This window comes from Falco naumanni, chromosome 3 (genome assembly GCF_017639655.2).
Source record: "Falco naumanni isolate bFalNau1 chromosome 3, bFalNau1.pat, whole genome shotgun sequence".
NCBI lineage: Eukaryota > Metazoa > Chordata > Aves > Falconiformes > Falconidae > Falco > Falco naumanni.
This window is the reverse complement of record NC_054056.1, coordinates 65,174,343-65,201,110: the sequence shown is the minus strand read 5'-3', so window position 1 is coordinate 65,201,110 and position 26,768 is coordinate 65,174,343. Positions and strand designations below refer to the sequence as shown.

General features: G+C 49.8%; 1 protein-coding gene across 1 annotated transcript; it reads right to left on the bottom strand.

Annotated features, from left to right (window-relative positions):
- Positions 1-1,639: 1,639 nt before the first annotated feature.
- On the bottom strand, positions 1,640-23,085 carry GATA6 (GATA binding protein 6). Its single transcript, XM_040586872.1, is given in 8 exon segments — positions 1,640-3,300; positions 11,839-11,945; positions 12,038-12,125; positions 13,541-13,666; positions 17,006-17,172; positions 20,655-21,210; positions 21,212-21,587; positions 22,983-23,085. Coding segments are annotated over 7 exon segments (1,569 nt in total). The 5' UTR covers positions 21,569-21,587; positions 22,983-23,085; the 3' UTR covers positions 1,640-3,132.
- Between the last annotated feature and the right edge of the window lie 3,683 nt (positions 23,086-26,768).

The following is a 26,768-nucleotide window of genomic DNA, read 5'->3' as shown; positions in this document are numbered from 1 at the left end:
GGACATTGTCTTATGCCCCCTGCAAAATTTATTACCTGCAGGAACCACCCTAAGCCGGATTCTGGGTTAAGGTGGTTCTGAGAAGGGATCAGGGCCTCCTGGGAGCCCTCTTAAATTGTGCCACAAGGTTTCAAAGCAACATGGCCTTGCACAGGCTGCTGGCTAGAGCATCAGCAACCAGCTGACTTTTCCTGCTGGGTCAGCAGCCCAAAACTGGGACATGCTGGTCTAAATGTCCTGTTTAATGGTAACTCCAAGCAGAACAGCTCTGATACAGCCAGCAGTGAGTTTGCACTAGGATTTTTAGAGTGGCACACCAAATTTCACCCTGGCAAGAAAAAATGGAAAAAAAAGATGCCAACCTCAGCTAAGGCTGAACATTCTTCAACACCAGTTAGCAACGGCTTTTTAATCTATTTAAGTGTCAACCCTGGAAAATCACAGAAAAGGGCACTTAAGCCAACAAATGCTCCAAAAGGAAATATACTCGCAATCTTCTCCACAACTTTTGCTTTTTAAACCCATTGTTTCTCTGCATGGCTCACTTTGCACTTAGATAGGGATTTATTTTTATAAATCACGAGATCCAAGCCCACATGGCCCCAAGGCTAGCAGGGCTGGGGAACCCAACTGCATCAACCCCCAGGGAGTAGGGACATGAGATGGCCCAGCACCAAGCCTGGCATGATGGCCCCACCAGGAAGGGGGTCCCCACTCCTGGCTGGCCAGAGCAGCCTAAACCCCAGGTGAGGCTTAGCTTCACCTCTTTTTGCTAGAAGCCGTTCCCCTCCGAGGGCTGTGCTGCAGTATTCATCCCACCATCCTCACAACACCCCCAGGGTAAGGAGCTGGCCTTGACTGCCAGGGTTGGAAAACCAAGGAGCAGGGTCTCAGCTGGTGCAAATCAGCACAGCTTCACTGGAGGCCAAGGAGCTGTCCCAGTTCACACCAAATGAAGGTCTGGCTTAGAGAGGCAAAGAGATGCACCACAGACACTCCAGTACGGAGATTGGGCATCTCAGCTTCCCAGTCTGACAGTACTGCCAGCGTAGCTCAAAATCACACCTGGCGGTATGTCTTGCTGCAATCAGCTGAACAATGCAGAAGACCAGTCCTCAAAGCCAGGGCAAGGTTTTCCACTCCCCTCAGTAGCTAAAAATCACCATCTTGTCTTTTCAGTAGCAGTGCCTTTGGTTTTTGCTGCCCTTCATCTTTAGCCACCAGAGGATGCCATCAGGCTCTGCCACCCAGTTAGCCTTCAGCAGTTACAACTGCAGTGGGTGACAGGTGGATACCTGCACACACAGGGGACCTGGGTGAGTCCCTTTAGCTATGGTGTGAAGGCCAAGCAAAACCATGACAGTCCTCACAAGGCGTGGGATCAGTTCCCCAGACCTTCACCAGAAAAACCTCCCGTGTGCCCATGAGGGGCTTATGTTGGTAGACGGAGGCCCTAGTTTTATGTATCATCTGAAGGTGTAGTGAGGGGAGCTGTAGGAAAGCCACAGGCACTGCAGACTTAGCTAGACAGAGCAGGCACTTCCTTGCAGCCATCAGACACGTTCCCCTATCAAGTAAATTTCCAAAGATTTTAATGTAGCTTAACAATTGCGTTGGAGACAAAGGAGAAGGCACAGTGTACGGGGCGGGGGGGAAATCCCAAAATGATACCCTTTTATTTGTAAAGCTCTGATGAAACAACTTTCCAAATGACATCCCACTTAAAAACCAATGGAAACCAACCTAACTATGCGTCAGTCACACTATACAGATTGCACCCTACTTTTTCAAGATGCCTAAATATCTTCTGGAGTATTTACATATGTATCAGTTAGGTAGTAAAGTTTCATTGTGATTTGTCTCTTTCCAGCACATACTTATTCAATGGCAAAAAAAACCCAAAAACCTGGGGATGCACTTGCATTTTTTTACACTTCTGAGCAAATGGCTAGGGCAATTTTCCTGAGAAAAGGCTTGTTCTTTGAAACTCTTGCTTTAACAACTGGAAATACAGAAAGTGGATGGGTTTTTGTTGAGCTAAAAAGCCTAAGGATGCCTAGTTAAGTTTTTCTTTTAAATTATTTACGTACCATTAAGTTAAAATGTTTACATTCATTCATTCGTATAAAAACTGTTGTTAAATCTTATGCAAATGATTTAACACTGATTGCTGCAACGCAAATTGCACTTCTTAAAAAAAATTATTGTATATATGGAAGAAAAATATCGGATTGCTACCCTGTTTACAAATTTTGACTGACTCTATACAGTTCAGCCGGAAAATACGAACTTTCATAAACACCAGTCACAGTGTACTTTAAAAGTTATATCTCAGTCTTGCAAAGTGAGTAAATATTTTAAACAAAAAAAAAAAACAAAAAAAAAAAACAACAACAAAAAAACCCAAAATCTCCTTAAACAGCTGGACCTTGTGAGACTTGTACCAAACATTGTGATTTCTTCCAGGGGCGTAGCTGGGCTCTGAAGAGCAAGGCACGCTGAAGATGGAGGGTGCAGGAGGAGAGAACCGACAGGGCAAAGACATCAAATGTTCGGTGCAAAACATCTGCGCTGACTTGAGCAGTACACACTTCTGACACTCTTTAAAAAGCATCTTGCTATCTCTGGTAATTAAAGCCTTTGCTGCTCCCTCCCCGACACTGACAACTCCTGCCAAATTCTTGAGGGAGAAGGCGATGAAAGAGTGAAAACAACTATACAATCAGACAGGCAGCACTGCTGGGTAAGTCAAGGATGTATTTCTGAAATTTATGAATAAGTCTGGATTTATCTCTTCTTTTTTTTTCTTTTTTCTTTTCTTCTTTTCTTCTTTTTTTTTTTTTTTTTTTTTTGAGAGAGAGAGAGAGAGAGAGTATAAGGCTGCATTAGCTATCCCCTGGTGGGCATGTTCTTTCCATGTATTTTTCTTGCATAGATGAGGAACTGGATGCTTCAGCAGAGCCTCTTTTGGAGGCTGAAAAACACCTCTGCTGCCAAGGCACAAAAACTATTTCAGAGGAATGGTCTTTGCCAGTACTTTCACTGCCACCATGACTGCTCTGCAGAAGAAACCGTGCACGGGCGTCTGGGGGCTGCTGCACAGCGCTGGGATCCAGCTTCTCTCACGCCAGGTCACGCCAGAGCCAGGGCACACCAGGGATCCTGTCTCACAGATGCCGTCACTTCAGCTGTGGAGGTGAGGCTGACTCCTGTGTACAGCCCATCTTGACCTGAATACTTAAGGTTGCTGCTTTCAGGACTGGTGCTCTCTCCTGGGCCAGACATCACCGACGAGCTTGCCTGGAGTGGGGGAAAGAGCAAAGAGAAATTTCCTTGAGCAGGTGAGCTTCGCACGCACTGGGGTGTGAGTAGTAGTACGGTGGGCTCAGGCCACAGCCACTATCCCAGGATTTCTGTGGAAAACCAGGGCTTCCCCTCTGCTTGCCCCTGTGGCTCAAAATCCTGAAACTGAAAAAATTCCCTCAGGGTCAGCCCACTCATTCAGCCCTGCTGATGGGAGTGATACCTGTGTTTGCATACCAGTACATGGCTATCTTCACAGCAAGGTGGAAAAGAAAGTACATGATGTGCAGAAAAACCTGGAAAAGGGACCACGATGAAGAAGGTAAATGTGCATGTGTCCCACTGCCCCCTACTGAAGGGGTCACAAATGCCAACACCAAAAAGGTAATCTGGAAGTGGTGGCACTGACAGCCTCACTTCCCCAGTGGAAGAAGCCTGATAACCTCCCCGTTCTCCAGCAGCAGATGTGGAGCACCTCCTGGATATCAGCCTTCTTTGGTACCTCAGACCATGAAATGCCTAAAATCATTCCTCACCCTTCAAAACGCTAGCCACAACTACCTTATCCCTGTGAGACTGGCCACTAAAGGAGGTGTTCTTTTCACCTCAAGTGGAGAAACACCATGCCTTTGAATCAAGAGTCTTTTTGTTCCACCACCTACATGCACAAGACAATGCGCAGGGGAGCCCCGGTAGGCACGAAGATGAACTTCTGAACTGCACTGCAACCAGTCCATTTCTTTTAACAGTGAAATGGAGAGTTACAAAGACAAAGGAACGATCATTTTTTCCATGAGGCTGAGCAGATCTGCTAAAGAGGAAAAATTCACAGTGCCAGACAGAGAAGGGGCAACATTTTCACTTGATAAAGGAAATGTTTAAGAGCTGACTTCATGCAAAATTAACTCTTGGATATGTCAGCTCTAAAGCCTTAATTTACTTGTTAATGGATAGTCTTCGGATGAGATTTCTTAAAAAGAAAGAAAAAAAAAAAAAAAAAAGACTATCCTAAACTGTGATTGCAGAAGCTTCCTGCCTGCCGTTTAAGTGAAAAGTATACATATTTAATCATTTTACAAGAGTAGAGCTCTTGGCTCTCCTGGAGCCACGCCAAGCTAGCAGCCCTGACATAGGAAAAGCAAGACGTCATTTATTCAAAGGTAATTTCCAAACAGTGCTGTGCAAGGTTCTTGTTGCCATGCTTAACCCAGGGCAAACCTCACCTTCTGAAAAAGATACTCATTGCCAGCAGTCACTTTTGTCTGAAATAACCCGAACTCCTATATTTTCTTTCACTTCTGTTAAAATGGTTGATCACTGCTATTGTTCCACCCAGTCATCCAGCGGGATCCCACTCTGCCAGTCATTACCCAGAAATGCAGAGACGGAAGGAACAACTGCTTGCCCCCAGAAAAGCACCAAAATAGCTCTAATCCTAAAAAAGCTGTTTTATCACTCCCTTAAATACACAATTGCCAATCAGTGACAGCAAATCCCCATACTCTTTTTCCCTGTGACTACGAACAGATAATTTGATGAGGTGGGTCTCACACTAACCTTTGGGTCTGGTTTTGGTTTTGCATCAGCCCAGTTTTTCAAAAAGGCTTTTTATTATTATTTCTAATACATCAAATAAACTGCTGTTAGCACAAAAGACATCTTTTTTAACAGTCCAAGTGTCCCCATGGGTGAAGAAGGATTTAAATTAGAGTTGAGCAGTGTTTGCTCAGCCTGAGCTAAAAACACCAGGAGCTGCTTTGAAAGGTTCCCGTTTGCCCATATTTGCCGCTGTTGTTCCGGTAAGCAAATATCTTATCACTACCTGTTTTTTCAGGGCTTGGAAAGTGTAATTCACCCTTTTCCTGATTCAGCCCTACAAAGGTGGGGTGCAGGGACCTGCCGTTTCCATGTGGGGTTATCAGCTACCCCTCCCTCAGGCACCCCAGAAGGGAGGACACAGAGGCACGTCCTGTTTGAAGACTGCCCATCCCTGCCCAGCCAAGGCCGGATCCTGCCTCCATTGAGCCAGGACCTGGGCAGGACTGCTGGGGCTGGAAACTCCACCCCGGTAATGTCAGGACAAATCCAGGCAGCTCGGGCAGCTCCCAAAGTGAGGCACGGAAAACAAACTTTAGCTCATGAAAAGGACACAGCTGAATCACGGCTTTGCTCCCAAGCCTGCCTACGTGTGCTCTTACTTCCCCAGCTTAAGGGATGAAAGACGACAGAGGTTACAGTTAGTTATTAGAAAACATTGTTCAGCTGGAATAAATAAGATGAGCAATGCTGCTGAAGTCAACAAGCTCCTCTAATTGACAACTGCTGGCTCTATCAATAAAAAGGTGATGGATTTATTGTTATTGCTGAAATCTGATAATAGGATAGATAATCAACTGAAGGTCAGCTTCCTGAGGAAAAAAAAGAATGAAGCCCGTTGGCAAGAGCTTGCCTCCCAAACAAACAGAAAGTTGTGTTTGTATCTGTAAAGGTTCTTCTTTTTACCTAAACCAGCAGGAGCTGGTCATGGGGCACCCCCCAGGTAGGTTGCCTGGATCTGAGATGGCCTTTCTGTAGAGGACCTGTCCACTATGCTCACAGGGAGACCTCAGCCAGAGCCACAGGGGGACTTAGGCACCTATGTCATACCCAAACATGCTGTCAGCACTCCGGAGCCAAATTCACCCCCATTAAAGCTGGTGCAGATCAAAACCAGCCTGCTCAACCTGTCCTAGCCAGCACTTGGGAAACACCACCAGCATTTCTGGCTGAAGGACTCCTGCTTTCTTCTACCCACTAGTTCCTGCACCATCTTCCCACCACAGATTGCTGGGAGAGGGGAGGGAACTTCTCTCGGACCACCAACCCCCAGCCTTCCCCCACATCTCCACAGCCAAGAGGCCAAAGCTCTGGGTAAGGTGTTGTGCTAACAGGTGGGGGTGGCAAAGAGCCTTGATCTAGACCTTTGCTCTATCAGATAGACCTTTGCTCTACCCACTTCACAGGTTCCAAATGCTCCATGAATTTTGGACATTACACTAAGTCTGTAGAAATCCGAGTCTCAGCTGACACTCTCTTCCTCCTCAGTTAGTCTAGTTTAGTTTCACTATGCTTAAATAATAACCATAGGCAGCTGAAACACACTTGCAAAAACTTCTTTTGCATGTAACGTGTTGTGGCAAACTGTGGTGGAGTCCTTAATTTTCCAGCCTGAGCCCCCCTGCAATAATTGCCATCCCCATCAAGAGCACTTTCTCCCAATACTGTCACTCCCTGCTTTCTGCAGAGCAAATCTCAGCACTGCGAAACCACAGCGGTTTTTTTCTGATTTAGCGACCCTCTTAGTACACAAAGTTGTCATTTCTTGCTAGTCCAATTGATCTTTTTCTTTATATTGCCGACATGTAAGTTTACATGTCTTTGAATCTCTCGTTTGTGTTACAGCAACATAAACCTGTGATTAATACTTCACTAATTTCCTAAGGGAGGCAATTTCCAGTGTGGCTTGGGAAAGCTGATGACCCCACCGCTGTCAAGGGCTGTATGAATAACTAGCTTTATTGCTTTGGCAATAAAACAAAACCAAACAAAATATAAGTGTCCATATGGATATAGAAGTTTTAGGTAGAACGAAAGACACTCTTTTTCCTTGGTTTTCCCCATTGAAACAAAAAAGCTGGATTGCTTCACTCTGATACAAAATGAAATGCTCTCTTTTGAATACATGTACACAGAGCAAAGAAAATGAATGACTGAATGTATGAAACTGAGCGGGGAAAAGAAAGCAGCATCTTATTTTGTCCAGGAGCGAGATCTAATGCAGAAGAGATAGGAGACCAAGAGAAGATTTAAAATGGAGTATCAGGTCTCCCAGCATAATGCTCTGACTACCAGACTATTTGGTATTTTAGGTTGCCATGTTCCTCATGCCTCCTGTTGATCTTATTCCACCTGGTTTAGATAAATATTTATTCATACCAGGACTGAAGCACCGTGTTCCCGTTTTCCAGGTGAAAGTCCTACCAACCATGCTAGTGAGCCTTTCTCATCAGAACTCTGTCCTGATGGCTACAAAATTATTCTATACCCACTGACATCTTATCATCAGACAGTCTGAAGGACCCTTGGCCATTCAATATTCCAGCAACCAGGTGTTTAGGAGATTTTTTTAAAGAGGTCAAGTGTCTGCTTTGTCCAGACTCTGGGAGATACTGTATGGAGGCCGATTCCCCCACAGCCTACATGAATATCCTACCAATCCGCTGCCTAAAAAGGTGCAAAGGACCTCTAACCATCTCATGAACCCTCTTTTGAAAACAAAGGAAAGCAAATGCAGGAGAAGCTGTTCAGATTATTCAGCCCGGGTTGTGAGGCATTTTGGGGATGGTTAGAACTGCATTTTCCTGCTAGCTCACCACCTGCCGAGGTCATTTCAGTCAGCTCTCTCACTCGCCACCCTACAGCACTGAAGAGCCAGTCCTGAACTGCTTCTCCAGGTAAACCTCCAAGGGAAGTAAGCGCTAATTTTACCTGCAAGGCCACTGTCCTAAGTTACTCTAGGGTGTGTGATTCCAGTCTTTCTGGGGAAGCTCCAGACGGGAAGCAAAGGGCACACACAGTAGACTCTTCTGAAAGAGGAGCTCCCCTGGTGCTGCTGAGCCTTTACTGACATCAGCCCAGGCGCAAGGAGCCTCCATGTCCTGCCATAAAAAGCAGATTTTACAGCAGTTTTCATACTGCCTTTTAACCTAATAAGGAAATAAAGTCCTTCTGGTAATCACACTACTTGGAGCCCCTGCTTGGAAATGGATGGGTGTGCGCTACAGATCGTGCCCTTCTTTTAGCAGCTTATTCTGCATAGCTTTTCTCTGTACAGTTTCAGCAGCATCAAAGGGAGAGCAGGTATAAATGCAGATGCAGGCTGCCTGAAACCTCCAAATCTTCTTTTTATGGGGACATAAGGCAACTTCATATATCATGGAGCTGGACCTTTTCCACATTAGTAACACAGGACTCCCAGTACTTACAGTGCTTAGGAAAACAGAAATAGGCCTAAATCCCAGATCCAGATGTGAATTTGGCAAATAGCCCCTTTACAATGGGACAACAAAACATCTCTGATCCAAACACTTCTAAATTTTTAGATGTTTGAAATCAATTTTGCACCCACAGCAATTCATTAATCATATCTTTTAAATGTTTAAACCTCAGCTAGAATGTAAAATCAACATTTAGGGTTCTTGCTAATCTGTTTCAAAATTGGCATCATATAAGATTTCTGTCTCGAAACAGATAGTCTCAAAGACATTTCCAAGAGTAATTGCTGCCCTTCTCTTTTTCTGCTCTCCCCTCTTTACTTTAAAAGAGATAAAGAAAGGTAGGGCAAAAAGTGAGTATTACTGACACAAACGAATTCTGCTGAATTTCATTTCCATTAGATTTCTACATAACTGGGAAGTCTTTTGGCAGCCTCCCATAAAATGCATAATAAATTGCTTTTGTACCAGTAGAGGAATTCGTTTTCTCTGTTTCATTTAGCAACAACATTGCTGTGAATTTCACACAACAGTTTCTAAAACGTCATCAGATTTCTCTGCCTAATGTCAATTTGGCATTTTTCCCCGCTTCACAGAATAAAGACTGGAGAAGTAAAAACAGAGCAAAACAAAAACAAGTTGCCATGCCAGCTGTGCAATGCACAGGGAATGAGCCAGGTTCACCCTTCCAGCAGGTGCCCACGTTTCAGCCACGTCACCAGGACTGCTGGCAATAGTCGATGTTGTTCTCCCTAGAGCAACCAAAGATTAGAGCCTGCGTTCATCCATCTGAGGGTTTTTTCCCTCCTGACATGGCCTGGAGAAGTTTATTCACCTTGTACCACTGCCTGTTCTAAGAATAAATACAGATCTATGTATGGGCTATCAATGGCTCAACTCAAATGGAAAAACGAAAAAACAATCGAGGAAAACATAAGTTTAGAAGAGTATCTTTGCTTCAGCATGTGATCAGATTACAGGCTGCCCCACTTTAAAATGCTGGCATCCCTTCATTGCCCACAGCTTCAATGGGCCTTGTGAGTGCTCAGCCCCTCCCACAGGATTTAGGCCCGTAAGAAATTACTTCACTCCCTTTGCAACTAGTGGTCAGGCTCCCAGATGATGTCTGGGGCAAGGGGAGCCACCGCTTTCTACTTTCAACCTCTAGGCTCCCTGCTCCTCATCCCATTGAATTGCTGGTGCTTGGACAAAGCCAGGAGCCCAAGGGAAGGATATGGCTCTACCCACTACGTGTCCTGACAGCCGCTCCCCTGCAAACCCCATCCTCATTTACATACATACGGGGCTGGGGTGCAGGGGTGGGAGATCACTGGCCCTTCATGTAGGGTTGGAGGGGAGTTAGGGTGATGCCCCTATGTCTGGTGGCTGCTGCGGCCTCCCACTTCAGCATGTTTCACAGCCCCTCTCCATCACTTCCTTTCCCTGAAATTTTTCACAAGAGGAAATATGCAAGTGCTTTGCATATTGCAGGGCACATCCGATCAAATCATGGTGGGGAAAACGCTCTGCAGATGTTACTGTGCTGCCTGCTGGATCCAAGGGGACAGATTTCCCTGGCCCTTGTGCAAGGGTCCTTTCCGAGCCTGATCTGCTATGGAAAAATCAGAGACAACTGAAGTCCTGGCACTGGGGGATGCCACCATGTAATTAAGAGCAGCCTCAGGGCCCCTGGGAGTTGCTCTTAGTTGCTAATTGCTCTCAACTAGCTTTCTGGCTCACAGACCATGCCCCCACCCTGCTCCCCTCTGGTATCCACACAACTCCACCTGGCAAAATTAAATTATGAATGGTACTATTCAAATTATAACATAAAGATTATTAATAAGAGGTTTGACAAGCTCTCCTAGGGAGAAGGGCTACAGAAAGCAAGGCAGGCTTTAGCCAGACAAGAAGGCAACAGCACAGAGGACATGGGATCTCGTTCATACGGTCTCTCCTTCCCCAGGCAGCACATGGCTGTGCTGCCGACAGCCTCCACTGCAGCCTCAGCCCCAGCTGGGATTACGCTTCAAATTCTGTCCATTATATAAATCTCACAACATTCCTCAGGATCAGTAGTCCCGCTTAAGGCAATGTAAGGAAAATGTAAGGAAAATTTGGCTGCATTTTATTAGGGGACAACCTAAGACAGTGCATAGTGGTTCACTGGGGGAGCCTGAAACCCAGTAACACTTCACTTTTGGGTTAGTTTCTCTTTTTTTGATGTGATATTTTATTGGACTGGCAGGGTTTTCTCATGGCAAAGACAAGCCCTTTTAGCAATATCCCTGTCTGGCAGCATCCGAACCCAAAACCCAGTGCCTCTGAAACTGGGTGGCCCTGTCAGTCCACGAACAATCCCATTTGCTAAAAATGGTTTTTTTCCTCCCCTCGTACAATGAAACTTTGTACGTCAGGAATTAAACTATTGAAAGGAATTTGGATGTGGGAATGCTGAGACATATTGAAAAATAGTTATTATAAACAATGTCTTCTTTTTATTAATAAAGGAGTAGAGAAAGCCACTTTAGGAAAGCTTTTCAAAGAAATGATGTGGCAGATTAAAGGATACAGAAGGCCCAAGGAGTGAGTGTGGATATGGGTATGTATAGCCAAGGGGTTAGAAATTAATCTACATTAAGCTTCACAACTTTAGCGGTAGTATTTGTTTTCATACATGTTAACTGAGTGAAGAAAGGAAGTTTGAGGTAGTTTGAATACATAATGCAAAATAAGGATCAGAACTGAAGCAGGGGATGATCAGTGCTCCTCTGGCGCTCCTTTGGAGCTTGGTGCTGCCAGATGCTGAGATCTGTCCCTGCGGAGCCCTCTGAGAGGGTTGATCCCCTACAGTCTGCCATCAGCAGGGCACCTCAGCCTGGGTTCAGCTGGGTCTGGGTTGGGGTTTAAGTGCACATTTTAGTTTAAAAAAAAGCCTTCACATTTCCCTTCATACAGCAGGATAACATTTTGCTGGGGTTTACCAGTCATTTGGGATAATGTGTAAAAATGCATAGATATATAGATATAGATACAGATGTAGAGATAGAGATAGAGATATAAAGCATATAAAGCAGCTTTTGGAAAATATGACAGCAGCAGTGACTTGAATTATAACTTCTTATCAGATCACTTCAGAAAAAAAGGGGTACATGCACAATTGTTTCTTGAAAGGTTCAATTGGGCATGATTTATTGTCTCTGCTCCAAAAGAAAACCTCTGAAATGGAAAAAACCTGAACGTTTCAAAACAAAACATCTGAGGTTAAGCTGTAGTTAACGTAATCATAAAAATTATATAGATCTTAATTAAGAGGTTTGTAAAGCACTTCAGCTTGCTGTTCTGTTTACAGCTATATGTAATATCCTCCAAAAATCTTGTTCCAGTATCAGCTAACAAAACCGGAAAGTTTGTTTAGATTATTGTTGTGCTAGATAAGATAAAAGCTGTGATAACATTGCACAGTGATCGGCCTTCTTACAGATACAGGCTTACGGCTTACCCCGGAGGCTGCAGTCTGTGTGCTGGGAGAAGCGGTTTTGCTACAGTCATCTGAGTTAGTAGAAGATGTGGATGTTGGAGTCATAGGAACCGCAGTAGTACTGTTACCTGAAAGATGAGGAATTGGTATTAAAAACAAATATTTTCCATCCAGGGAAAAAAACTCTTGCAGCTCAACTGTCTTATCTTTTTATATTTACCAGAGCATGCCTTTGACTTATTTATGTTCTTAGGTTTTCGCTTCCTGGTCTGAATTCCTTCTTTTTTCATAGCAAGAGGTCGGGGAACCTGAAAAAATTACATTTCCACACCAATCACAGAGTTGTACAAGTAGTCTAATATCAATGCTATAAGATCAAATAGTCATATTGAAAATGCCTGGACAGTGAGTCAATTTTCCGTGTCACAGTATTGATTCCAAAAAAACTTTGCATTTCATCTGGGCAAAGCAATGGGTTGTTTTATGGAGAGTTTTAGCTGAATAAAAGAAAGCAGGCAAATGTTTTTCTTGATGTGAATTGAAGTTTTTCCAACACCTCAGTCAGTCCACAGAAAAACAGCACACTTTTAGGGAAAACCAGCATCATTTGGCCATAGGTCATATGAAATTAAATTGGACAGGTTCTATATGATCTCCGATTCCTTATTCCACTCAGTCAGGAATTACCTCCAGGGGCTGATTATGGAAAGCAAGAATGCATATGAGGGAAAAAAATACTTCTCTACCTGTGAACCAGCTACGCAAACCATATCATCGGCAGTTAAGTGTCTTAGGACAGAAGCTTTAGGCCATAATAGATGTAAGCAGCTCTGCCTGTGATACAGCTTTTTAGTATCCAAATTTATATTTATAGGAAAAATGTGCTCAAAAATCACTTTTGTGTTCTGTGTCATCATGATAATTATACAGAAAACATTGGCTTAAAATATATGTTAACTTAATGATAGCACAAGTTTGGGGAAAGACAATTCAGGCATATGCTTACTATCATTATAACTTTTAAACCTGTGATACCATTTACATTTTTCTTGAGGGCCAGACCAAGTCCCAATCATTCCTAATGCCCTCACTCTTCAAACACTTGTGCTTGACTGTAACTTAATCCACAGAGGCATAACAGGCTCCAAGTCTCACCCAAAACCTATTCCATCACATTCAGGATAGAACTACTTTCTACCTTTATTATTGCCTACTAGTGTCTGAAATTACATTTAAAGTTTTGCTGGCATAGCTATGGCTTAAATTACATTTAAAGTTTTGCTGGCATGGCTATGTCTGTCTGTAAAAAAACTGTCTTATTAAAGCTCTAGGGATTATTTTCCCCACTGAAGAGCTGGTTTGAATCCTGGTTGAAAAAAGACCTCTGCCACTCATCCAGAGGTGGTTTCTTTGTACAATCTGTCAGGAGAGCTACAACAGCAAACACATAGCTTGTCAAAAGCATAACTTGCTAAAATGGCATAACCGTTTTCTAATGTCACACATTTTTCAGTCGTTTTATCCATTTTGCTCACCATTTGTTAACTCCACGGTTCAAACTGTGAGCCAAGACCATTAGCATCCACAGAAACATTGCCCCGACCTGAGGAAGCCCAATGACACCCCCTGAAATCACCAGGCACCCACCAGCAGGAGGACCACCCCTTCCCCCAAGAAGCATCAGAGCTAACGGGGAATCTCCCTCGGCGAAGCGCCCGCTTACCCCATGGAGCTTCATGTAGAGGCCACAGGCATTGCAGACGGGCTCACCCTCCGCGTTCCTGCGCCACAGGGTGGTGGTCGTGGTGTGGCAGTTGGCACAGGACAAGCCCAGCCGCCGGGACGAAGGCTGAAGGCAAGCATAGGCAAACACAGATGTAAAAGGTAGGCAGGAGCGAATGATTTATGTCTTTACAGTTTATAAGAAGTACTTTAACACGCAGCGGGGATGGTAGGAGCTTTTTTTATAGCATCTGTCAGCGATGTCGCAGAGTTAAATCAAGATTATCCTCATTTCAGAGACTGGAAAGCTGACATGAACAGGTACTGTGAGTCTACAATTCTGGGCAGGCATGGCTGAGGCAGAACTCACGTTTGGGAGCTGCTGACACAGAGACCTCTGTTCAGACCTCCAGGCTCTGGCTATTCCTCCAGCAGGACAGCTAGGAAACATCTCCACTACAGCTCCGTCCAGCTGAAGAGAAGGCACATCACTGCTGTGCCACCTCTCCAGCCAGTTCAGCACACTCTCTCCTGTGTGGTGAGCAAGGAGGCAGCTCTGAACCTGCCACCAATACTTCCAACTCATTGGCAAAACCAGCCGCTTTAATCACCTGCCTTCAGTAGCACCACAGCTAAGGAAAACTTTTGTGGGAGTCCCAGGGGTAACACATACAAACGGCAGCGTCTTTGTAAAAAGATCTTTTTATCATCGCCCCTTTTACCCTTGTGCAAAAAACAACATGCCTCGGGAGAGTGTTTTACAGAGCAGAGTTTCCCCTCAGCCAGCAGAAAAGCTTGTGGGTGACAACAAGGTCCCCACTGCAAACAAGCCATTTATGACACTCTTCCGTGGAGTTTGGAGCCAAGATGAAGCAACCTTGTATCAGAAATAACCGTATAACCCGGAGCTTTATGGCTGCAGGCTGTATATCATCAGTGAAGGCAGTCCTCATAAACATGTGAAATGAAGGTGAATGGGTTATAAAAGTCCCTGTAACGAGTGATCTCTTTTACGTTCATCACAAGCAAAGAATTCCAGCTACATCATAAATCTAGTCTTTTTCAAAGTATCACATTGTCAAAAAAAATACAAAAAAATCTGTGCCTAGCTCTGTCTCTGGCAGCTGAACAAGTTTACATGGAGAAGTCAGTTTTAAAGGATTGCATTAATCTTATTCTGACTATAAAGCACCCATAACCAAAATTACTAACTTAAGGGTACAATGCCCTTCCTCCTGAATCATTTACTGCTGGGTTGTTAGACATAACTCAGTCACCTTTGATACTGCAGAGCTGCCTGCCACTTGGAAAACCAATAAAAGTTTTAAGAATGAAGAATATTCTAGAGTAATAACCAAGTGTTCTTGAATTTTATCAGTTTAAGTTTCTTTAGCAGTAAGCTGTCATCTTACACTACAGCTCAGAAAGAATTCTAGATCAAATACGAATTTTGTAACTTTGAATCAGTAATCCATTTTTAATTGCTCAGGAAAAAAACCCAAACAAAACAACCCCAAAAAACAGCCAAGTGTAATACAGGCTGAAATACATGCATATACTATATAATCTTAAAAAGCCAGGTCTCATGAAAACAGAATTTTTTACCTCATCATTAAATACATACACACAGAGTGTCCAAATTGTGCCCCTCGATTCAATATGAGTTTTACATGCATAGGGTAGGAAAAAGCTGGTCCTAACACATACGCTTTGTTTTCTGTCTTTGCAAGTGAAATGCTGTCAGACATTTCACTCTGTTAATCTTTCTTTCTTTTGTATGCAGTCTGGTATAAATCTTCATTTATTTTATTTCAATAGCTTTTGGTCATTGCCGTATCTAAACAAACAGTGGGGAAGCTGGCATGTTTTGAAGCCAAAACAACTTTTCTGCTGCAGGAATTTTATCAGAAACTTCGGGGCAATCTAAACATGTTTAGCATTTTGAAAACATTTTCCCTTCTCACCTATATATTTCCAACTGTATGAACACACAGTCCTGGTTGATTTATAGTTATGGCTAGGATAGTCAGAAGGGATTGTTACACAGAGCTATTTCAGAGTTATTTTGCCGAGGTGTCAGGCTGAAATCGGGCTGCGGTTTGACTCTGTTTTAGTCTGCTCACCCCTACCCCTCCATCAAAGCAAAAAAAAAAAAAAAAAAAAGGACAGAAATGCCAGAGCCAGGTATCAGCTAATCAAAATCTGCATTGGGCCAGGGTGCCGTGGCCAGTCGAGCTCCGACACCAGACAAGCGGCAGATCTGGCCTGTCCGCTGCGTTTGTCCCCAGTAATGAGGTAACACCTTGTGCCATGAAATTTAGTGGACAACCAGCTAGAAAAAAACGGGCACCCAGCAGTAACTAACCTCTGTCTTAAAGTTAAATTAACTCTTTGGCTTACAGAAAGGTCTTTAAGCAGAGGTGTGGTTGGTTCTTGAGCCCTTACTGCATTCTCTGATCATCGTGCATTTGGTTTTCGTTTTCCCCCGCTCCCGTAAGGGCATTAAATTAGAACAGTTGTGAAATAAAAAACGGGATGTGTTTTAACGCTAGGAAAACAGGCACGGAGGGAAGCAGCTGGCGTGACTGAAAGGGGCTTGAAAGGCTGATGGGTTTGATACACTGTCTCCATACACAAGGGTCCAAACATCAGCTTGGATTATACCGGCATGATTTATTGTGGCTCACGCGGTAACAGCCATTACTGAAGAGTGTATTCTTTCTCTCTGCTGACCTCCACCCAGATTTGCTAAACATAATGTGCAGTTCCCACTTGTTAAATTTTCTCCCTGCCTATTCAGTGCCAGCCTGAGTTATAAACAGGGGTTCTGGTTTGTATTATTTATTTCCCCCCCTAGTTTTAGGAGTATATTTTTAGAAAAATTGCTGCTCATTTCTTAGGAGTAAAACAAAACAAAGGCTATTATCATTGTTTAAACAATTGGTTTTCTTTGAATTATATACAAAACTTGCTTACATTCCCAAGGATCGAGCTCTCAGCAAACAAAGCAGGTCTGGAGAAATTCCTAGCCCTCTGAACAAACACTTTCCAACCTTGATTTTTTTTTTTCTGTTGGAAACGTCCAACATCAGCCGCAAAAATTACGTTCAAGCTGCCGATGCCCCCTCACCAACAAGATTCATCAACTCAAAAAGCCAAGCTGGCCTGTGCCCGGTGTGCTGCTCACCAGGGGCCGAGGGCAATTTTGCCAGCATAGGGCCCGGAGGAGGGCCCGGAGCAGCACCCAGAGGGCTGCCAGCCCCGTCACCCCTCATCGCGACCGCTTTGGCCGGCAAAGCCAGTCAGGAGCCCCAGTTCTGTTTTGCAGCTGGGGGCATCACCGGGCTGATTTGCTTTGCTTGCGCTCCCCCATCCCTGTCCACGTTTTCCCGCTGGCTAGGGCTGAGTGGAGGTCCCTCGGGGCGCAGCTCCTCTCGCCCCCCTCCTCCCCTCCATCCCCACTTACCACTCTCTTCTGGGGTTTGATGAGGGGCCGGCTGAGGCCGTTCATTTTGGTGTAGAGCCCGCAGGCGTTGCACAAGTAGTTGCCGGTGCCGTCCCTCCTCCAGAGCGGGGTTTGGATGGAGCCGCAGTTGACGCACTCCCGGCTCTCGGACAGGTCCTCCAGCAGCTCTGGGGGCAGGAGCAGAGGGGAGAGGCGGTGGGCACGGCCGCCGGTGGGCGCGGAGCCCCGCGGAGCTCTGCCCCGGCCCCGCCGCGCCGGGAGACCGGCCCCGGGCGAGCCGGCAACCGGCGCTGTTCAGCCCCCGGGAAAGCAATTCCCGGCCACGATCGCGGCCATGCGGTGACTTTTTACAAAATCTTTTTTTTTGTTTGGTTGGTTTTTTGTTTTGGGGTTTCTTTCCTTTCTTTTTAAAATTCTTTAACTGTACCAGCCTCGCTGCCGGCTCCGGAGCAACCTTTGCTTTACAAACCGGAGCGGAGCCGGTGCTGCCCGGGACAGGCTGGGGGGCACCGGCCAGGCGGAGCGGCGACCCCCGCCAGCACCGCACTCACATCGGGATTTGGCCTTTCGGAACGTGGCTGGAGCGGCCCGGGGTCCGCTGGAGGGGTGAGACCCCCGCCGCCGTACCCAGGGGCGGAGAGGCGGCTGCGCTGGGCTTCGGAGGGGGGCAGGGGGGAGGTAGCTGCCCTCCAGAATAGCCCGCTTCCGAAGCCCACCCTGGGAGCCGGGCCGCAGCGATATAAGGAGCGATAGCTTTGCCCATATTCCCTGGGGTCGAGGCTGGGCAAGCAGTTTTTACCCCAACTCCCCTTTTAAATGCCTCGCAACTAGTAAAACTTCAGACTCAGAGACAGCATTCGGGACTCTGGTGTGCCAAGACAGCCACCACTTCACCTCGGCTATTTGGTCAGATTCGAGCTAGCTGGTAGGAAACAGAGGAAATGGAAAAACATGCGGTGTTCTGCCTCCTGCTCCCACAGCTACTGAACACCGGGGGGGGGGGCGGGCGGGGGGAGGTCTAAATGCACGGCAAAAAACAGAGAACCCACCTATAAAAGCAAACACCTTCACGCATGCGAATCCTTATATTCTTGTTCTGACTCACCTCTCCATATTTCGGGGAGAAAAAATAAATACGGATCTTACATATAGCGTGCCACATTGTGCAGGAATAATAGAAGGAGGTGTTTGGATTTCTGCAGCAACGTTCGAGTCAAGGCTGGGAAAGGTTGTTTCAGGCTCACAGCCTCGTCACTGATTTTTTGGGGGGGTTTTTTTGCTTCCTCCATCCCCTCCGCTACCTGCCTTAATTCATCACTGGGTTATTCTTTAGCGTTTCACTTACTAACTTTGCGCTGTGAAGTGGAAGAGCTTATCAGCAGCAGGCAGCTTTGGGGACAGGGCTGCGGTGACACGGCGGCGCTGGGCTGAGGAAGAAACGGCCTTTCGGCCCGCACCCACCGCAAGCCATGCCTCTCCTCCCTTCGTTCGCAAATTATTAGGAGCTGAACAGGAACACGGCAGAGTCCAGAGAGCACAGTTCAATTTACGTGGTCAGCTCATAGCTCTTAGCACATCGCTAAGATTTATTAATCTTTGCACTAAAAGCGCCATTGAAGGCTGTAATCAGGAAAATGCTTAAGGCTTCAAGGACGCTGAAAGTTAAACAGTTATTTGTCTCAGCTATTTACTTTATAACATTACCTTCGTGCCTGCAGAAAGAAATTCTGCCGTGACAATATTTCTCGGGGATTTTAAAATATTTTTCCCTTTAGTGTGTGAGAAATACATTTATCTCCAAGGAAAGCAAAATGAAGTTTTAATTTTATATAATGTTTTAGTAACTCTACGGGTAACGTTAAGAAAGCCGCATCAAACTGTCTAATATTTAGCCGTAAAAATACACTGCGGCTACGATTTTCCTGACCGCTGACATGATCATTTGAAAGGGGAACACGCGTGGTTTCGGCTTTGCTGCTGCATTTTGTCTTGCGGGACCAGAAACCTCCGGTCTGCTTTGCTACAACGCCATGGGGCTCCCCCTCCACCCACCCTGCCTCTCACCGAGAGGCCGACCCCTGCCCCCTCCCGCAGCACCGGGGGCCGGCGGCACCGTCCAGGGAAACGCGGGGAAGGGGCCCCTACGCCGTCCCGGCCGGCCGGGCTCTCGGCCCCGCGGCAGCGGCTCCGGAGGGGCAGGGGCGGGCGAAAGCCCCCCAGGAGAAGGGGCCGCTGCCGTGCCCTTCCCGGGCTGGCCTGGCACTCCTGCCCCAACCTCCTCCGGCGCCCTGCTCCTTCCCTCCTCTGCCGCTTCTCCCCCGCCCCTCTTCTCCCTTCCGTGAGATTCTCCAACCCCACCTCTCTCCCTAAAAAAAAACCCAAACCACTAACCCAGGATTCCTTTCCTCCATCACCTAATTTTACACTGTAACTTGGGGAAATACAGTTAAAAACTCTGCTTTCGTGTCGGCCTGAGACGCGGCTTCTCGGGTTTGCTCTGCCTTTCTGCTACCACCACTACAACTGAGTCTTCTTCCCTCTGTCATGTTAGTAAACACCAAATGGGAGGCTGAAAATGCCTAAATCCACCGGGTACCATCGAGAGACAGGAGGAGCACTGTGGACACCCCTACAGAAAGATGAAAAGCCATCGAATGTAATCTTGTCAGCACTGCACTGCAGGAGAAAAACCCCAGTGTGTATAAAATATACCTACCTGGTGGGTAGTTTATGATTAAAGCAAATGCTGATCAAATGTGTGTGTGCGAGTGTGCATACGTACACATACATATTTACATATATAAATATGCATATATATATAAATGTACTTATATATACACACACACCTCTCTATACATCTGTATTTATATACACATACACATACATACTCTAAATCTGAAGAGGCTGCGATAATCGTTAATCTTTCTACCTCAGATTAAATCACAGCAGTTCAGCCTCCCCTTCCACAATTAATTTAATGACACCGAGAATTTCCTAAACTAAAAAATAAATTAATTTTAAAAAGAGACGGGACACCTCGGAAGCGAAAGTAAAACTCCATCAGAAGGTGCCGTATTTTAACAGTAGTTTATAAACGGGGTTTCTCGTTGATATCCGAGGTTTTGCTTTGCTGCTTTTTTTTTTTTTACGAAGCAGCGAAGTAGTTTGTAGTCGAGATAATCCAACATGGGCTAAGCTAGCTCCTGCGATTTTCCTCTAAGCGACAAGATAAGGTTAATTCGCAGTGAAATTGTCAACATTTCGTGGCCAGATTTAGGGAAAGCAGGAACGTACGGAGCTGGGAAAATTAAAAGTGAGGCTTACACCGGGCGATCCGTTTTGGGAACGGCGGGTTTGCAGCCCCAACCACCGTACCCCAGCCACCGCCGTTTTTCGGGGCTGTGTCCCCCCAGCCCAGCGCACACGACGAAGGCCCCTGCCGCTGCGGAAGAGCCGCGGCCCCGGGACCGCCGTCCTGCCACCGGCACCGGCGCCGCGCCTCCCGGCCAGCAAACCCCGCACCGGGGCCGACCCACCGCCGCCACCCCGCGCCCCCCGGCACCCCCGAGGCCCCCGGCAGCGGGCAGCCCCGGCACGGGCGGCCCTCCCCTCCCTACCAGCCCCTCGCGCTCCCGGCGGTCGGCCTTACCTGTGCTGGGTGCCCGGACGGGGATGGGGGCCGCCCGGCCCTGGAGGCAGTGCAGCATGGAGTTCTCGAAGGGCGCCGTGGGCCAGGCGGGGGTGAGCTGCGGCCCCACGTAGGACGTGTAGGGCCCCGGGTAGGAGCCGTTGAGCGGCCGGGCCAGCGGGCTGTACTGGTCCCTGGCACCCAGGCTGTTGCTGTAGGCGCCGGGCTCCCGGGAGGCCCCATTGGCCACCGGCGGGCTGGGAGAATAGGGGAAGCGGCCCGAGGGGTGGGAGCCGCCGCCGGTGCTGTACGAGGGGCTCTCCGCGGCCGGCTGGGACCAGACGGCGTGGCCGCCGCCCGGGTGGCTGGGCTGGGTCGCCCCGCTTCCCTGCAGGTACGGCAGCGTGGGCAGCATGGAGCCCACGCGGGTCGTGGGCACGTAGACGGGCGAGCTAGGCGTGGAGTGCATGAAGCCGCCCGGAGACCCGTCGTAAGGCGTGGGGCCCTGGGCGGCCGATATGGCCAGGGTCTGGTACATGTCCTCGGGCTGCTCGGCGCCGAGGGCGCTCAGCTTGGGGGCCGCGGCTGGACCAGATCAGTTTGTTGGCTTGGTCTAAATCCGCGAAGAGCAGGATGTCCTCCCAGCTGGGCAGGCCGGAGGGATGCGGGGCCCCGAAGTGCACGTAGGGGGCGAGCAGCGACCTGCCCTCGGCGGCGGCTGTCGGCGGTGGGGCCGGCCGGTGGCTGCCGTCGGGCTCCGACAGAGGAGTCTTGGAGGAGCCGCGCTCGCCCTGGGATCCGCCGGAGGAGGAGGAGGAGGAGGAGGGCGAAGGAGGAGACGGGCGCGGCTGCCTGGTCAGGAACGGGCAGGAAGAACCACCGGCGTCCGCAGCGCACCGCTTCACCGCGCACCAGCCGCCTTCAGCCACGGCCATCCAGGTCCCCTTCTAGCCGCTGGGTGTGGATGGAGAAGGGGGAGGAGGGGAGGAGGCGGAGGAGGAGTGGAGGGGGGGTCCGCAGGGCAGGGCGGGGAAGGAGGACACAGAAGAGCGGGGCGGGGGGGTGGGGGGAAGAGAGAAATAATAATAACAAAGTTTGCAAACAGGACAGCCCGTCTCCCTGCCTTAATGAGATTCATCAGGGCTTATCTGGACCCTCTGAGCGCTTAATCAGTCATGTCGCCTCGGCGCTGTTGTCCCTCGCCCCGGCGGGATGGGATCAAGCAGCCCAGGTCAACACGGGACGGGAGCCGTCGGCCGCGCAGCGCCCCGCGGAGCGCGATCCCGCGGGGACGGGGCTGCGGGCTCCGGCCCTGTTCCCTGCGCCGCTCGGGATGCTGCCCTCTCCCTCCGCATCCCGGGCTGCGGATTCCAAGATGAAGCACGCCGGGGCGAGGGTGGGCGGGAGGTCGTGGGGACAGAGAGCGGGGAAGAGGGATATTTTCCTGGTCTGTGCCAAAGCCCCTTCCCTGGCTGCTGTCGTTGTTGTTATTACTATGGTTATTTCAATGAATGAGTCATTTGACTCGGTTCCATCGAGAAAACAATTAGTAAGGCGATCCCTTTAAGGTTACTTCTCCGGAGAGCGATGTTAGCTTTTCCGCGCATCGCCTCGCTTGTTTCCTTATTTCCAGCCCAAGGTCACGGAAAGGAGGAGGAGGAGGGAAAGGCACCCGAGAGCCAGGAGATGCGCACGGGCCGGGCCCCGACGTGTGCGCGGCGGCGCCGGGACACGAGCCGGGGCAGGGGCCGGGCCCGGCGGGCTGTGCCTGCGGCACGGGCCGGTGCCAGCCGGCAGCCCTGGCGGGGGGGGCTGCCCCGAGTCCGAGCACACCTTCGGGGGATGGCACCCCTCCCGCAAACATTCGGGCCACCCCCCACCTCCACCCCGAGGCCGGCCGCATTCCGGAGCCGCCAGCATGAGCGAGGCCGGACAGCCACAGGAGCCCCCGGTGCCCGGTCGCTGGGGGAAGGGGCAGAAAGCGAAAGGGGACGCAGAGAAGTGACAGCAAGAGGAGCGGGTGGCGAGCCTCTCCGCTCTCAGCCCGCCTCGGGGCTCTCCAGATAAATATAGGCACATGAATACAGGACACACGCACACAGAGCCCCCTCGAGAATAGGCACCACATACGTGTCTCCCTCCTGCGAGATAACTGGGAGATAAGGCTCCGGCAGATAAGGGTTCCAGGCACCGGCGTCGGATGTTTGCCCAGAGTCTCCCTCGGGCTCCCCCAGCCAGGCGCAGCCGCCGCGCCGCTTTCCTCCGGGAGCGGCCGGAGGCAGAGGGGCAGGAGAGCGGGGAAGGAGAAGGGAAATCGCGGTGGGGGGACGGCGGAGCGAGGGGCCAAACCTGCTGCCGGTGCCCGGCATGGGGCCGGGGCGCGGGGCCGCGGCGGGCGTAAATCCAGTGCGGCGGAGGAGAGCGGCGGCGGCGAGTCCGGCGGCTGCTGCCGGCGGCTCATGTATAAAAAGGAGAGAGGAGGCGCCTCTCGCAGCCCTGCCGGAAAACTGCAGGGAGCCGGCCCTGATTGGGCTCGACGAGCCCTAAACAAACACGGAGCTCCGCAGGGGTGCCAGTCCCGGCGGCCAGCCGGTAGGGGGGGGGGGGGGGGGGGCGGGGGGCACTTCGGGACCCCGTCCCTGCTCGGGGAGCGGGGAAGAGCAGAGGGGACTGGCCCTCACAGATGCCCGAGTCCTTTCTTTTCTTTTTTTTTTTTTTTTTTTTTTTTTTTACCCCAGAGATAATACACACTCTTCCCTCTCCCGGATAATATTTTCTTTAGGGTGAACACTCACCTTTTATAAGGATTTTTTCCTCGCTGCTCCCGGCCTCGCAGCGGGCGGCCCCTGAGGCCCGGGAGGATGCACGTCTGGCTCTCGCCCTAAGCAACCAGGTGAATGTCTCCCCCAGCCCTCCCATATCTCCGTATTTTTGCTCGTTAAAAACAGAGATATCCGAGTGGAAAAAAGTGTGGCTCCTCCTTGAGCTGCCCCAACTGTCAGGTGAAGCCAAAGCAAGCTGTGGGATGTGTCCACCCCAGCAGCAGGCAGTAGGCATTTTTCCTTTGTTTCTTTCTTATTCTTCTCCCCCCTCCTCCCCCCCCCCCCCCCCCCCCCCCCGGCCCTCTTATCTCGGCTGTGTACAAACTGATATGGTACTTAGCAGGAAAGTGACTGGAAATTAAAATAACTTCGTTCACCAGAGGTTATCAGCTGGATATCTGTCATCATCAGTTTGTACAGAAAGAGTCATCTGCGGCAAAGGGCTGGACTAGAGCAGAGCCCGGCTCTCGGCACCCGGCAGACATGAGCCCTCCCGACAGAAACCGAGCCCAAAGCTGCTGATGCGCGGTGCTGTCGCTCCTGGGGTAGGCACGGCTTTTCTTTCGGTCTTTCCAGGCAAGATGAACGGGAGATGAAGAATTCGCAGTGCTGGGAGTACGGTAAAATTCTGGCTGTAGCCATCTGCTGTGCCGGCGTGGGTGGACCGATTGCGACCTCGAAGTTTTATTGTGCTCGTTAATTTTTGTGGTACAGCGCGGCAGCGGTTTGATCGGAAAATAACCACTTTCCCGAGAAACGGTTTCCCTATTAAATTGTATGATTAAAGGCGATACTTCTTTCTTGTCAGTTCTCTTTAAATAATACTGTTCTTTTGGTCACCGTGCCACGTTTAAGTTTTTGTTTTGTTTTGTTTTACTTTTAGATGTATTTTAGTGGGTATAATATTAAATAGAAAATAAGCTTTTGCAAGCGAGGGCAGCGATTCGTTGTCCGTGGACGCCCGGCGTGCCTTCCGACGAGAACTTGCAACCTAAAACATTTTCCCGTGGTTTTTACCTGCAGAAGAGCAACAAGAGTAGGGGAAGGCACATGTGTCGGTGCCCACGCCGCTTCTTCCCAGCCTGGGCGCTGCCACTGCGAATTCCTGTGCTGAAAAGCGCCGAGGGAGCTGTCGGCTTTAAACCCTGCATTTCTTTTAAGTCTTTCGGATGCCCCTTCTCGAATTAAACCCGAGGGTGTTTCAAACACGTCTAAGGGTGGGAAATAATGAGGGAAATGCCGGGGGTGGGTGGGTTCGAGCGGTGGGTTTTGCTGGCTGGGAGGAGGGTATGGGTGCCGCTGTGCCCCCGGGGCTGGGCGGCAGAGCCCCGGGCCGGGCCGGGGGTGCCTGCCCGAGCGGTGACGGTGGCTGCGAGGAAGAATCGCCGCGCTGGCCTGGCAGGCGCCTCTTCCCCTGGCTCCAAAGTGACCCGTGTTTTACACTTCAGGCGCCTCGGGTTTTTTCACCGCTGATTAGCCTGTTTACGTTATAGCCGGATTACAAGTTTCGTTTTATTTCCTCCGATAGACTCGATAAGAAAACCCGGTTTAAACTGGGACCGGAGTGGGAAACCATTCCCAATCACCCCTTTCCTCTACACTCCTTTTCGTTTCAGGTTTGCTCTCGAACGGCTCAAATCATATAACCTGCGGTTCCTCACTCTTCATGACGTCACTCCCTTCCCAAATCCCTTCTGACGTAACTTTCACCCCTAGGCTCCGGGAGCTGCTCGGGTGTCTCCTGCCCCGGGGCTGTGATAGGGACCCGGGGGAGAATCTGCAGGGAGAGCTCAGGGGCGGTTTTGTAGAGGAAAGCCGGGCAGGTGGGGAGATGCTCGGCGCGGAAAGGCACCGCTGGGGCGGTGGTGCCAGCGCCACAACCGTCGCTCCTGCTAGCTGGGGCCGAAGAGGGAAGGAGCAGACTGGGAAAAAATAGATTTTGTATCCAGTTAAGGCAAATTCCCTCATGGGCACTTCAGCGTCCCAGAAAAGAGTTTGGGGAAAGCCTTGTGCAGGCGCAGCGTGGTTGCTCCTTCCCCCACTCCCGGGTCTCTGCAAAACTGATCCCTTACCAGAGGTGCACTGGGGAGGCGGGGAAGGCCCCGGTCCCGCCGCACGCTCCCCGTCCCCTGGCCCAGGCAGCCCCGGGAGCAGCGAGCATCGCCCGCCGGGCCGGGCCCCGGTGCCCCCGGGGCGCTGCAGCCGTGGGGGCGAGGCGGGCTCGGGTGCGAGGCGGTACGAGGGGTCACTTTGGTGACTATCGCAGGATGGAGTGTATTCTTTTCCGAGCCATGTTTATGTAACTTAATGTACTTTAGAAACTGCCGGGGAGTTTAGGCCAGGCTGATAAGCGTAGCGGTTATTACAGGCGACGCGCCGGCAGCTCCCCCCCTTCCTTCTCCAGTTCTCTTATCCGCGCTACTTAAAATACACTTTTATCAAGGCCACCCCACGACACGGAGTGTTTCCATTCCCCAGCGGCTGTGACATTGAAACGGACTTATCGATCAGGGCATCGGCAGCGCTCAGGAGCGCCCAGCCCAGCGGGGAGCTGCCGACCGGGCGGCTGCGCGCTTACCCGCTGCCCGCCGCTGCCCGCCGCCAGGGTCCCCGCCGCAGGCACGGCAAGGCAGCCCGCCCCAGCTGGGAAAGGGGGGGTCCCAGCAGCAGCCGCGGGAGAAAGGCCTTTGCCACTGCTCATCACTTCTCTCTCGGCCCGAGCGGGACAGGCTCGGGAGTTAGGGTAGCGGCTATTGAAACTCGGCCCCCAAAGCAGCAGGGTCCTATATGTGCCGGGGAAGGGCATGATGGAGGTGACCTTTATGACAGATCAGATTTGTCCCGTGGCGAGGGGGGAAGCCCCCGGTTCACAAAGATGAAGGAGGATTATCTTTTCTTTCCCCAAAACTCCTAGCGAAGGGCTGCCGTGTGCTCAGAGGTCGGGCTTGTGTCCCAGCCTGTCTGCTGGCTGCAGACGGCAGGGTCCCGGCCCCCCCGGCTGCCCCCGCCCCGGGCAGGGCACCCTGCCCCGGCTCCGGGGAACCTTCCCCGCTCCCGACCGGTGGCTCGGCTCTCTGCCGGTCGAAGCCGTGCCCGGCGGCGGGGAGCGGGGCAGGCGGTTATTCCCCGCTGCAGTAAGCGGCCTCCCCGTCACCTGCTGCCGTCGTGCTTTCGGGTGATTTCAACGGTGTCTTTCAACCCCTGACGCTCAAACGAGCAGCAGGCAGTAGAGAGCCCGCACGGACTTTTATTCAATAGGTGCCTACGAGTGTGGGTTTTGTGGTTTTTTGTTGGTTTGGTGTTATATTTTTTT